The sequence below is a fragment of the Abramis brama genome (assembly GCF_963993115.1).
Source record: "Abramis brama genome assembly, chromosome: 2".
NCBI lineage: Eukaryota > Metazoa > Chordata > Actinopteri > Cypriniformes > Leuciscidae > Abramis > Abramis brama.
In genome coordinates this window covers 32,306,670-32,321,414 of record NC_139964.1, presented here as the reverse complement: position 1 = coordinate 32,321,414, position 14,745 = coordinate 32,306,670, and the positions used below count along the sequence as shown (strand labels likewise).

Sequence of the window (14,745 nt, the reverse complement as noted above, 5' to 3'; positions counted from 1 at the left end):
AACACTGCAATGTCTTCTACACATTTACCAAATACGAGAATGATTACATGTAAAACGCATGATGTGATTCATTAAGAGACAAAGAGAAAGCAAGCAAGCAAGTAAATTGAGAATCTCTATTTACCTATATCTATATATAGTTTGTTTTTTAAAACTATGCCACTATGCCAACTCACAAACGTCACAACTCACTCTGAGCTACTAATAAGAACGACTTTCAGTTATTTGTACAAAATAATAGACACCAGCTGGTAATATCTATATATATTTGAGCTAGATTTCCCTTATTACACCATTAGCTGTGAGTCACACAAACAGATATGTTTGTAATTGTCCTCCTGTTTCCGTCCTGCGGTGGATGAATTCATGAGTTTTATTCATCAAATAGTCAGTTATTATTCACCTCATTCAATATTTTGGCTGCTTTGATTTATGCTAATTTGTTTGACTATGCAATAACACATATTTAGTAAAAGAATTCTGTAGATTTTGTCCCAAATTCATCACTTTGGATCTGATCATGAGTCCATTTGGAAGTTTTCCATCGAATTGGATTGACAAATTAATCAAAAGGACATTTTTTTTCTCATAGTATACTTAACAACGAGCTGTAACTATTTATCTCCCAATAGTTTCTTCGCTCTTTTCACATGCCAAATAGAATCTCTAACAGGACTCTTGCTGTCAACATAGCACTGGTTTCCTGTTTGGTGTTGATATTCATCACAGATACTGTGGTACCTGCCTGTCTGTCTGTCCGTCATTCTCTCATTAGACCTTATAGATATAACCGCAGCATTACACACCAAAGGTGTCATCAATAAAACAAATTCAAACCAGTGGCGTTGTTGTCATTAGGATGATTATTGTTATTCTAGATGATACTGGATTGTTCTGAGGGATACACAGCTTCATGTATGTAATTTCCTGCGAGACTGTGGTGGGTGACGTTATTTTTCAGTCCGTCACCCTTCTCTGTCAGGCTTTTACTTTGCTGGCACACACACCTATGGAAGCTTGTTTAATTAAAAATGCAATTGCGAATTTATATCTCACAATTCAGACTTTTCCTCAGAATTTCGAGAAATAAACTCGCAATTGCAAGAAAAAAGTAAAAATTATATTTTGCAATTCTGATGTTATTTCTCACAATTCCGAGAAATTCTGAGAAAATCTGAAAAGCAAAAAACGAATTTCGAGATATTTATTGCGAGATATGATTTTCTTGCATTGCAATTGCAATTGCAAGAAATATATAAATCGCAATTGCGAGAAAAATTTAAGAATTGTGATATAAACTTGCAATTGTGAGAAAAAAAGTCTGAATTTCAGGTTTATATTTGCAATTTTGACTTTATTTAATGGAAAAAAAAAGAATTGTAAGATTACTTTGCAATTGCAAGAAATGAAGTCAGAATTGCGACGATCTCGTAATTACGAGAAAGAAATCAGAATTGCGAGTTCATATGTCACAATTTGGAAATTGTGAGATATAAACTTGCAATTGTGACTTCTGTTATAAACTCGCAATTCTGTGGGAAAAAAAAAAAGTCAGAATTGCGAAATAAAAAGTTGCAATTATCTTTTTTTTTAAAATTTTTTTATCGTGGCAGAAACAAGCTTCCGTACACGCCTCTAAGGAAAAATGATCTCTGAGATGCTAATCTTTATGGTTTATGCTTGGTTTAAAGTGTACTTCCATTCACTGTTTTCTGGCACTATTTGAATTTGTTTTTCATTGTAATTCTTTTTTTATTTTATTTTATTTCTATTGATTCTGAAATCAAAGCATCAGTTATTTGTGTTTTATTTTTTAAAGTAGGCGTTTCTGTGAATAGGACAGAGATACCGAACCCATTTCTGCGGGCGGTAGTAGTACACATCCCTGAACAGCAAATGATGTTAACTAAACCAGTGCGTGCTGCTGTTTCACTTGCATTATTGTTTATCTGTATGCGCGTGTGCGTGTGTGGCAGCATCACTGTTATTTTTGGTGTGTTTGCTCAGGCGTGTACGTTGCCGTCATGTTGAATGAGTCTTTATTACTTTTTTAGAATTGTTATTTTTTTTTAAAATGATCATAATAATGCCCCATCTGTAATTAAACCAAATACTCACTATGCAGTCACTCAAATCAAGTCCGTTTGCATCCCCCCCCCTGTATATACACAACTACTGGAGTCTTTATCTCTGTGACGAGCGAGTGAATATGACTTCCTCAGCTAGAGCGATCAATAGAGAGAGTGTTTTCTTTTGTTTTTCTTCAATGAGCTGACATATTTAAGGATTGTACTGGGACGGGGTGGGAGGGGTGTGTTTGGGGTTGGTAGTTCGGAGAAATAGTTTGTCAAGTGCTGTAAGTATATCAATTGCATGTTATGATCTCTGAAGTAACTGCCATTGATTTTACATTTTTGTTGGGGGGGAGGGGAGACAAGTATTTTCTTTTATTTATGATTTTTACACATATATTCTGTATTCTTTTTTTTTTTTTTTCAATACATTGTGTTTTTAGAAAAAGACACACTTTTGCCTTTTTATGTCTCCTGACTTTTTTGATCTTAATATGCATTATACAATTTTTACTTTCATCATTGTTGGCTGATTTCAAGCTGTGATGATATTTTGTCGTTTGTATTGATTCTTGACCTTTCGTTTGTTTTCTTCCATGTTGTGTTTGTGAGTGAGTGCTAAGAGAGGTTTTAGCAAGACGTTTTGTCTTCAGCTGTTAGAAAACCAAAAGCCTATTATTTTGTATCTGTTTTGGTCCTTTGTAACCATTTATTTTCATACCATTTTGTTTGTTCTTATTATTGTTGTTATACTATTATCTTCAGGGTTAAGATCACACCAAATTAAGATGAGAAAAGTGGAACAGATTGCAAGTTATTGTTTCACGAGTGGTTCCTGGGAATGTTGCGTCAAAGGTGTGTCTTTTTCTGTTGAAGCTAAGCAATCATTTATTGCTCTTCTTTTTTTTCCCCTTTTTTTTGTGTAGCTCGTTTTCTTTCTTTCCCCTTGAGCTGTTATCACAGCTCGGTTTTGCTGTATGGTTACAATGTGTCTTTATGTGGAAATCTCACAATTTTTAGCTGCTGTTGCACTGGAGGTTTTTTTAAATTATTGTTGTTATTATTATTATTATTATTATTATTATTAAAAATTGTCATGATGGAGTTTAGAACCATGTAGTTCACCAAATTCTGTTTGACTCTAATAGATGGAGTTTAGAAGTGTTTAAACCTGCTAATTCTGTTTGAAGCGGCCGTTGACATGCTGTTCGAGTCAAAAAGAACAGATTTCCATAATGTACTCTATTGTTGTTGGCATCTTGATACAGCTTGGAAAATATATTGTAAGAATTAGAAATGTTTTGTGCCAACAACAAACTTAGACAACCTTTCATGTTTTCTGGTATATGGATATATGAAAGTTATAGAATATAGATATTATGATGCAACATTTTTACTTTTTGGGATTAGTTTGATTTAAACTAAGATATTTGATGTGGTATTTTAAAAATAAGACTACAACACAACAGCTTGTCTTTTGTGAATATATCTATTTTTTTTTACTATTTATTGTTTCCTTTTTTTGGGTACCATTTTAATACTCGAATGGAGCAGAAATATCCCAAAACTGTTGTATTGAGATACAGCCATTACAGTTTTATCATCATTCTGATGCCCCCTTCCCCACTTTTTTTGTTTTGTTTTGTTTGTTTTTTCATTTCAAATGAAAGAAATGCCATTATATTGTCAATACCTCAGGATTTTTTTTTTCTTTTGGGAAAAATTACAAAACTTTCAAAAACCTAAAACAAATAAAACACAAAAAAAGTGTTTGTGTGGTTTATTTTATGCACTGTAATCAGACCGAGCTTTCTCTTCTGCCACTGAAACAGGAGGCGGCAAAATCTTCATGCTTGTGGCCTTGTACGGTCTTTGTTGGGCCATACCATAAAACAGAGAATGTCACCACCAATCCACAATGAATTTCACTGAAATTGTTTGCAGAATAATTAATGGGAGTGATCAAGCAAGATGTTTCACCCTGCCATAATCAGTTGCTAGTATCATTATTGAAAATGCTCAAAAAAATGTTGAATGCTCATATGAGTCGAGTTCTCTGGCTATATGGCGTAGGTCAACTCAGTAGATGTTTGATAGTCAAATAAATATATATATAATATTAATATTTTACTAAAATATTTACTATTTTACTATATTTTACTAGCAATAATATTTTACTAAATTGAGTTTTCTGGATAGGTACTGTGTAATATACTATCGTTAAAACCCATTCTATTATCATTATTCTCTTTTGTAAAAATGTCTTTTAAATTTTGGCAATACTGTCCTGATAGTTTTCAAGAGTCGGTTTGACGACGTACCGTGGTCTGATTTTCATTTGAAATGTTGCATGCAAAAACAGGTCATTGTTAATAATGTCAATAGCACGGGTGAAGCAAGAATTAATAAATTAATTGACAAATTCTTAAATTAGTTGTAAATAATTGACAACGGGCCGCTGAATAATTAAATGCACACCCCGAGGAGCCAGTACGGGTGTACGTTGTTCTAATAATGATATTGCCCGTCGTCAATTATTCCTCTTACTACAATTACCGCACACAATACATTGTTCAGATGTTGTATTTCAAGACATTTGTTAGGTTTTTGTCCTTAAACGCTCTTGTGTGTAGGACTAAAGGCCTGTTCACACCTAGGACGATAACGATAAAGAGATAGTTCTAATCAGTATTAAAGAATAGCAGAGGTCACACAGCTATAACATATAAAATAACATATAATAGCGCTTAACTTGCTAGTAGTGAGAAATGTAATGTAGCTTTTAAGTTGCAAAACTAATAGGCCACTGATAAAATCGTCAGAGCAGAACTCACAACACGTTACAGTGCGAGTGTCCGTACTGTGTGTGCGCGCGCGTTTAAGTGAAGAGTTGGAGAAAGAGATTATGAGTTGTCTGTATGTAAGAAAATGTAATTTTGTGACAAAAAAATCACTATATGTATTTGCTTGGTCAGTGTCGTTGTGGTTTTTGGTTCTTTTGCTGTAAGCTGCAAGGACGTTTGGCGAAGTGATATGGATCTGTAATGCGGTTAAGACCTGCCGGGAACTACTTTAGCCGCGCATTTCCCTGAAAATAATTACACATCTCAGAAGAACGTTCGTCAATCAATCAGATTCAAGCATTCAACTGCCCCGTAGTATATTTTATCCTCTATACCCCCTAAACAACGCATTTTTACATTTTCAGAAAACATAATTCTTTGATTTATAAGCTGTTTTACTCGTCCACATTTTAGGGTTTACCAAGACCACCCATACACAAACACTCACCTGCCTTTAGGTTATATGAATGTTCTCTTTACTAATTTCAACAGATACTTGTGATCTCACAAACACTCATCTCTGACTGTGATAAAAAAAAAGATGAAACATGTCGAAGGATATTTTTATTCCTTTCCTCAGGTTTGTTGATGTGAATAAACCTCTATGATGATGACAATCAACAGTGCTGCTAAAAAAAAAGAAAAGAAGCTAAATCTGTACTTTGACAAGAATGTAATAGAAAAGGTTTTATATAAATATACTTTCCCACGCATAAAGTTGCTTTACAATTCAAAAAGACATGAATAATCACTCAGGAACATTACATCTTATTTAAAAAAGGGACTTAGTCAGCATGGCATTAAATACGATTTTATTAATCATTATTTCATTATTCAGTCTTTATTTCTGAGGCTTGAAGCAGTCGCATATGTGACCTGTCTGACCCTCAACAGCCTCTCACATTAGACATTCATAATTTTTTTCTTCATTATCATCAGTGCAAAAATGCTAATCAAGCTAAATAAAATGTTTACTGTTATTCTCTACAAACTCTAAAGTGTTTTAAAAAGCTGTTTTAAAAAAGCCAGTGGTAACATAAATAAATTAAATAGTAGTTGGCAATCCTTTCAGTTCTCATAAACATATAAAACTAATATGTCTCAGCATAAAAGACTGAAACAAAGCAAAAGCATCAAGGATTAAGGGATTTGTACATCTTAGTGAGGTTTCATGGAAATATACATGGATTATGGACAACATTTGGGTTGGTGAATATGGTAAGGATGATATTTGGCTTTGGAGTGCAAGGAAAATCTGGTCCAGTACTAGATACTGCATTCCTAGCACTCATTCAGCAATATGACAATTTAAACTCCTTACATCTTCATGTCTGGTATAATATTACAGGTATCCATTTTGTTCATTTTCTCTCTCTCTCTTTTTTTTTTTTTTTTTGCTTTGTGAATGTGCAATAACAAAATAAGGCAACCACCTCGTCTACCTGAAGCACAAGTAGCTCTGCATTTCTGAAAGGCTGAAAAAACACTGTAAAAAGACAAACACCCATTCAAATCCACATGAGATATTTTTGGCATTATAGGTGCGTTCACACCATGTTGAAATTACCGTAATTTCAAGGTTTCAACTTGTGAAAAGCATTCACATCCTTGTAGAGCTCGTAATTATAGCTTGTAAGATGGGAATTTTCTCAGAGCTCCTACTTGTACCACCTGACCCCTGCAGATTAATTTAGGTCTTGATAGTGTCACCATAAAAACAAATAATTCCCAGTCCGAGGACGTGAACAGCTCCGGATAGAACGTCACGTGTTGTCATCTTGAGCCTACAGTAATAGTGACAGGGCGTGAACGCAGCATATGTAACTCCTCATAAAAGCTCCCTGCCTTCTGTGTTCACTTTCTCACACGCTTCCTCACTGTCACTCATCTTTCACTCTCTTCCCTGTTCACTTCCTCACTCTGCCGCTCTCACTTCCACACTCACTTCCTCACTCTCTGCCGCTCTTACTTCCACACTCACTTCCTCACTCTCTGCCACTCTCACTTCCTCACTCTCTGCCACTCTTACTTCCACACTCACTTCCTCACTCTCTGCCACTCTCACTTCCTCACTCTCTGCCACTCTCACTTCCTCACTCTCTGCCGCTCTCACTTCCACACTCACTTCCTCGCTCTCTGCCGCTCTCACTTCCAAACTCACTTCCTCACTCTCTGCCGCTCTTACTTCCACACTCACTTCCTCGCTCTCTGCCGCTCTCACTTCCTCACTCTCTGCCGCTCTCACTTCCACACTCACTTCCTCACTCTCTGCCGCTCTCACTTCCACACTCACTTCCTCACTCTCACTGCCGCTCTTACTTCCTCACTCTCTTCCTCACTCTGCTGCTCTTACTTCCACACTCACTTCCTCACTCTCTGCCGCTCTCACTTCCTCACTCCCTTCCCTCACTCTCTCTGCCGCTCTCACTTCCTCACTCTCTGCCACTCTCACTTCCACACTCACTTCCTCACTCTGCCGTAGGGCTGTCACTTTATGTTCGAAAATCGATTGCACAATCGATCGGACCAACCAACGCAAGTTTCGAAAACGAAAATAGGGAATCGATTTTAACGGTCTTTTCTCGGAGCGCGTCCAGCTCGGCCCGCAGCGAACGCGCGTCACACAGCGACTGCAGGCTCTGACACACACACACGCATAACAGCAAATTATTCTTCTGCATAATGTGTCACTTTTTACAACAAAACTGTGAATTCTGCCGGTATGCAGACAGTCTCATGCATACAGAGAAAGATTCGGGTTACGGTCTACAATCGCCTACTTAGGCGAAATTTGTTTGACATTTCTAATCGTAAACACAGCCATGTTGAAGACTGCAGTGATGTTTTTCATTGATGTTATGGCAGTCCACTCTGCTTATTGTTCTTCGAGAATGTTGCACTCCAGTTTGTCATTGTGCACGAAACTTCATGCCAATAAATCATCAGGAATATTTGCTGACTTGTGCGCGTCTCAAGCGCCCTCTTTACGTTCGTCCTAATGACTGTTAGTTGTCTGTGGATTTGCCCATATTTGGCGTTTAAAATGGAAACGTCTTTAGACATGGAAAATCGATTTTACAATCGATTCAAGGAACACTTATGTCTCAAAAATCGAACAGGATTTTTTCCACAAAAGTGACAGCCCTACTCTGCCGCTCTTACTTCCACACTCACTTCCTCACTCTCTGCCACACTCACTTCACACTCAAAAGCATGGCAACCTTGCATCAAATACCATCAAAACTAATCTACCATTACAATCTGATCGTTGTAATGGAAATGACAAGACTCCAGGAAGCAGCATCACTCCCTCTGAAGTCTTTCTGAACATATGCCATCTTTTATGCCACCTTTAACAATGCATCCTGGGAAAACCATTCTCAGTCTAGATGGCATTTTATGGGAGAAGTTGCCAATGAATGTTCAGGTTGTGATCGTACACACACACACACAAACAAACACCCTAACAAAAAAATGTCATTCAATTAAATAAAATTAAATAAAAATCACTAACCAGGCACACTACACACTCTCTCAAATGAACTGGCATAGTCTGGAAACAGACCAGAACTTAAGTATAGTGGTACACTGGCTGCCACTGTAGACATCACTCTCATGAAACTCCCTTTTAGACATTTAATATGTAAAATACCAAAACATCTCAAAAGATATAGAGCCCCTAATTCCAGTGGCTCAGTTTCTCAAGGAGTGATTCCTCTGCCTAGGTGGGCCCCCACAGTTCCTGGACCCTGTTGTTGCAGAGTCTTGAGTCGAAAAAAAAAAATCAAAGGCAAAACGATAACGATAATAGAGGAGTCACAGTTTTGGTGACAAGTTGTGGTTATTGTAGTGTTAATGGGTCAAAATCACAGTATCTTTGGTGAATTCCCCACAATCTTATTAATTCAGAAGTCTTTTCTTCTGTATCTATCTTTACACTCCTCAGCCACTGGCGAGTCTCTGCTTCTCTTTCCAGTGCCCTTTGACCTCCGGACCCTGCATTACTCCCTTTTCAGGAATCTGACATTCCAGAGAAGTCCATGTTGAGGTCCCTTGTGAGGTACTTCCTCTGACGCACCGTCTTCTCTTCATCCTACAAAAAATATTTTTAATTTCACCGGTTATGAGGTTAGTTACTGTGTTAACTGTGGGTTAACTTTTAACACCACATATAAAAGGTTGTGTGTATATACACTCACTGTTGTGAAGATCCCATTTGGTCCCCATTCTCCAGGAGACTGGTCCTCAGGGTCTTCAGCCTCCTCTTCTTCTTCTTCCTCACCCTCACCCTCACCCTCACCCTCCTCCTCTCTCACTGTGTCCATCCCATCCTCCTCGTACTCTGTCGCATAGTCAGACTCCTCTGCTAGACACAGAAACATCAGTTAACCAGAAGTACAATGTACAGCAACTACATTATATAATACTAACTCTGTCAAGAGTTGCAGAAGAAATGTTCTTTGGGTAACTGACCATCAGCTCCTACATAGCTTTGTACTGGCTCAATCCTGGACACAATTTCAGCGAGATCAGTGAAGTCTGCACTAGGACACGTACACGACTGAAACAAACAGCCAATCACAAGAGAATGATGTTAATAGTCAAAAAAGGGTGATTGAATGATGGCTTGTTTAAATGAGTACTAAGAAAACTCACATCGGTCTTCTTGCTGTCATTATAGTCCGCTGAGCGATGGTCTTTCAGCATGTTATCAATGATGTCCCCGCGAGCCCACTCAGTAAACACCAGTTTACCATGCTGGTAACCCACATCCTGAAAGACGACAGAAAACTTTCATTATGCCGTTGTGGGAGGTCATTTACTACTCGGAATAACAGCTATATGCACACTATAATAAATACTCTACTGCTATTATTAACTATACAGTATCAAGACAACATACAGTGAGGAAAATAAGTATTTGAACACCCTGCTATTTTGCAAGTTCTCCCACTTAGAAATCATGGAGGGGTCTGAAATTGTCATCGTAGGTGCATGTCCACTGTGAGAGACATAATCAAAAAAAAAAAAAATCCAGAAATCACAATGTATGATTTTTTAACTATTTATTTGTATGATACAGCTGCAAATAAGTATTTGAACACCTGAGAAAATCAATGTTAATATTTGGTACAGTAGCCTTTGTTTGCAATTACAGAGGTCAAACGTTTCCTGTAGTTTTTCACCAGGTTTGCACACACTGCAGGAGGGATTTTGGCCCATTCCTCCACACAGATCTTCTCTAGATCAGTCAGGTTTCTGGGCTGTCGCTGAGAAACACAGAGTTTGAGCTCCCTCCAAAGATTCTCTATTGGGTTTAGGTCTGGAGACTGGCTAGGCCACGCCAGAACCTTGATATGCTTCTTACAGAGCCACTCCTTGGTTATCCTGGCTGTGTGCTTCGGGTCATTGTCATGTTGGAAGACCCAGCCTCGACCCATCTTCAATGCTCTAACTGAGGGAAGGAGGTTGTTCCCCAAAATCTCGCAATACATGGCCCCGGTCATCCTCTCCTTAATACAGTGCAGTCGCCCTGTCCCATGTGCAGAAAAACACCCCCAAAGCATGATGCTACCACCCCCATGCTTCACAGTAGGGATGGTGTTCTTGGGATGGTACTCATCATTCTTCTTCCTCCAAACACGTTTAGTGGAATTATGACCAAAAAGTTCTATTTTGGTCTCATCTGACCACATGACTTTCTCCCATGACTCCTCTGGATCATCCAAATGGTCATCGGCAAACTTAAGACGGGCCTTGACATGTGCTGGTTTAAGCAGGGGAACCTTCCGTGCCATGCATGATTTCAAACCATGACGTCTTAGTGTATTACCAACAGTAACCTTGGAAACGGTGGTCCCAGCTCTTTTCAGGTCATTGACCAGCTCCTCCCGTGTAGTTCTGGGCTGATTTCTCACCTTTCTTAGGATCATTGAGACCCCACGAGGTGAGATCTTGCATGGAGCCCCAGTCCGAGGGAGATTGACAGTCATGTTTAGCTTCTTCCATTTTCTAATGATTGCTCCAACAGTGGACCTTTTTTCACCAAGCTGCTTGGCAATTTCCCCGTAGCCCTTTCCAGCCTTGTGGAGGTGTACAATTTTGTCTCTAGTGTCTTTGGACAGCTCTTTGGTCTTGGCCATGTTAGTAGTTGGATTCTTACTGATTGTATGGGGTGGACAGGTGTCTTTATGCAGCTAACGACCTCAAACAGGTGCATCTAATTTAGGATAAATTAGATGCACCTGTGTATCTAGTGGAGGTGGACAAGGCAGACCTCCACTAGATTGGAGGTGTGGAGGTGGACAAGGCAGACTAACAGGTCTTTGAGGGTCAGAATTCTAGCTGATAGACAGGTGTTCAAATACTTATTTGCAGCTGTATCATACAAATAAATAGTTAAAAAATCATATATTGTGATTTCTGGATTTTTTTTTTTAGATTATGTCTCTCACAGTGGACATGCACCTACGATGACAATTTCAGACCCCTCCATGATTTCCAAGTGGGAGAACTTGCAAAATAGCAGGGTGTTCAAATACTTATTTTCCTCACTGACACTGTATAATAACTTAGGCTTTTGTGTTCTTACATAGATTTCATCAAATTTCCCAAAGTCCATAGTCTTAAAGCGGTCGATGGGTGGGCGAATGTACTCGCAGTAGGCACTCTTCTTGACAAGTTCCAGCTGTCGTACACAGGATACGTAGGCCAAACGGGACTGGATTTCAGCCATGTCAGGCACCTGAAAGACAGAGGAACCTCTATTATTACAGTAATGTACCAAATGAGAAGGCTCCCTGTATAGTTTACAGCATTCATTTGGAGAGGTTTTTTTTCCCCTAAACAAAATCAGTATCAGTAGATACCATTCTGAGTAATCGGCTATCGGTATCGGACACATTTTTTACATTTAACATCCAACAACATTGACTCGCCTTCACTTTCTCGGCCCACGGGTTGATTCGTTTCCATAGCAGCCACCAGCCAGAAAGACTGTCACCGTAGTTACAGAGATCAGTCTCATCCTGGCTGCCCACATCAATGGCGATGACTGTTTTTGTGCCCATATTACGAGCTATGTCCGCTGCAGGGCGTTACAATGCCAGTTGAATGCAAACAAATGCACACGCACACACACAAAGACAGACGTCCACAAGGTAGCGGGAAGAATCAAAGTACTGTTAATATTTCAGACAAAATCCTTCAAGTAATAACTGATCACCAATCAACACTGTTTCACCAAACCCAAAATTGGAAAGCTGCTATTTTCATCAGGAATATAACCGGATAAACATCTATGCTCAAAAGTAAGACATTTTTAAAACTAAATGATTTCTAAAAGCTTTCGCTGCATGAGAATTGTGGTGAAACAGCCTTGCAGGTGTTCAAGAGAAACAAAGGATGGAAAAAGACAATCAATGATGACCCAATTAAAAAGTAAGTTGTGCATTACAAAATATTGATCTTTCCAATTAGCTTTATATGTTCAGAGGGATAAAACGCAGGGGATCTTCATGCAAGGAATAATTTTGTCTTTGGCAGTGCAAACTGCTCGATTGCTGCGAAATATATCAGATCAAATTATAACATGGAATGTCACATGCAAAATCTTGTCTTTTTCCCCTTAATTACGATGCCCCAAGTTGAAATGCAACATCTGAACTACGTGAACTTTGTCTTTCTTCCTATTATGTTGCACTGCAAACTCAAGGACTTTACGCTGTTGCTGTCTGGTGATGTTTAGGGCCATTTTTCTATTCTTTTCTTTTTTCATTTAAATGTATTAAATTGCACTTACTTATATTGTAAAGAAGCGACATCAAATATTTCTAATCACATTTAAAGACCAATCATACACCAGACAACATCATCAACTTACAATGACTGACATTTACAATCTGATCAAATTTCAAGTTTTTAATAGGCTGGTGAAGACTAGAGGTCAAACAACTGACCATCTTTGTCCACACCACCCAATCCCTGCAAAACTTTATCCATTTGTCTCTGAACAATTCATAAACTGTTCGTCCAAAATACAACAACAATTTAAAATGTACTGGAAATCTCCCAGATGCCAAATTGACCAGTTAGCAAATTAAAATAGACACGTATTCTGAGTTCAAATGGATAAAGCAAAACCACTCATTCTACCCTCAAAATTGCAAAGAAAATCACATTATACTTACTTAGAGCCACATAGCTCTTTAAAGCCAAAAATTAAGTAATTGTCCAACCCAGATTGTGTTTCTGGCCCCAGTGGCCCTCTCTCTGGGGCGTACTTGCCTGGCAGGTTGTTGATGTATCCTCCATCCATGAGCAGGTTCCCATCTTTAGGGTCGCAGAGGGGTGGCAGGTACCCGGAAAGGGTCATGCTCGCCCTGACATAGCGCCACAGGGAGCCTACCACACCGGGAGGGGACAATAACCTCTTAATAACGTCTAAAGAACGTATACGTAATGCCCCAGCAGCGTTTGGAGGTGACCCTGAAGTCACATTTTTGGTTAGTAGCGCACAGACCAGCAGGGAGATACAGTGATGGTCACCCCAAGGACGGTGTGCGGTGGTTTAGTTTGGCCTACCTCATACAGTGAACCCGACCTTGACAGAAGTAGAGTAAACACCCATGAGGTAAGGCTGACTTATCTTTCAACTCTGCCTTTGTTTCGAACAAAAATGTTCAATTTGTCATTGATTCTGTTTTTAATTTGCAAAACTCATGCCAATATTCTAACAATTAATTTGCATATTTTCATCTTAAATTATTCCATGACAATAATGATGTATTTTTAGGGCAGAGAGCCTTGAGGAGTTAAAAGACAAGTCAACATATTGGGCAATGCCAGCCTGTTCCCGCCTGCAGTACCAGACTCGACCAGCAGGTGTTAGGAGAGGCGTGACAGTGACATGGGTTGGAAGGAGAGAGATAAATTGAGAGAGGCAAGTGCATTCAGCATGTGGGATAGTTCACCCAAAATTTAAAATTCTGTCACTATAGAGCGATGCATTTTTATAGGCCAAAACCCAGAAATGAATTAGCATTTTAGCAAGTTCAATTTCATCGTCCTGAAGCCAATGTTTTGCATCTACTCACTAGTCTGCTTTCACAGCCTCATTGTGTTTATAAGCATGCTTTTGAGGGAAAACTTTCAGGGATTTATTTTTTTTTTTTAAATAAAGACTGAAAGAATTGCAAGAAGCTTAATGGTAATGACACTGAAGCCTACGTTTAAATTTTTATTCCTGCCGATTGTATAGAGCAGGGGTGCCCAACCCTGCTCCTGCCAATCAACTGTCCTGCACAGTTTATCTCCAACCCTAATCAAAAACACCTGAAGCAACCAATTAACGTCTTCAGGATCGCTTGAAAATGAAAGGCAGGTGTATTTGTTTAGGGTTGGAGATAAACTGTGCAGGACAGTCGATCGGCAGGAGTAGGGTTGGGCACCCCTGGTATAGAGGCTTCAAAATTCATAAAAGTTGTGTTCATTTGTGAAGATAATCAAGATGAACAAATCGTGTAATAATCATAAACTTTTGTTGAGTTACAAAGCATATTTTCTGCAATAATCCAAAAGCCAATGGAAAAACCAGGGTGAACTTCTTGGCTGGCCTACAAAAAATTCGGCATCACTTCAGTACTCTATTTACTCACCTTCATGTTTGATAAAGTAGATAATGACAGATTTTTAATTTTGGGGTGAACTACTTTAAAGCAAAAAGAGTGCCCATTGATAAAAGTGAAACAACATAAAAAGATCTGTCTGTTTAAAATTGTGACATTCCCAGTGAAGTGGGGAAAAAAGTGCCAATACTCCCGGAGCCGGGT

General features: G+C 38.7%; 1 protein-coding gene across 4 annotated transcripts in view; it reads right to left on the bottom strand.

Annotated features, from left to right (window-relative positions):
- Positions 1-6,311: 6,311 nt before the first annotated feature.
- The window catches only part of pnpla6 (patatin-like phospholipase domain containing 6), a 40,874-nt gene continuing 32,440 nt past the window's right edge, over positions 6,312-14,745 (bottom strand). The window contains exons 28-34 of one of the 4 annotated variants that reach the window (XM_084106963.1): positions 13,202-13,318; positions 11,854-12,002; positions 11,508-11,660; positions 9,572-9,688; positions 9,389-9,476; positions 9,115-9,281; positions 6,312-9,008 (exon numbers count right to left, since the gene is read on the bottom strand). In XM_084106963.1, coding sequence (XP_083963089.1) covers positions 8,928-9,008; positions 9,115-9,281; positions 9,389-9,476; positions 9,572-9,688; positions 11,508-11,660; positions 11,854-12,002; positions 13,202-13,318 — 872 coding nt within the window. In that variant the 3' untranslated portion in view covers positions 6,312-8,927. The remainder of the gene's footprint in view (positions 9,009-9,114; positions 9,282-9,388; positions 9,477-9,571; positions 9,689-11,507; positions 11,661-11,853; positions 12,003-13,201; positions 13,319-14,745) is intronic. The other 3 variants (XM_084106965.1, XM_084106964.1, XM_084106966.1) reach the window with 3 other exon arrangements.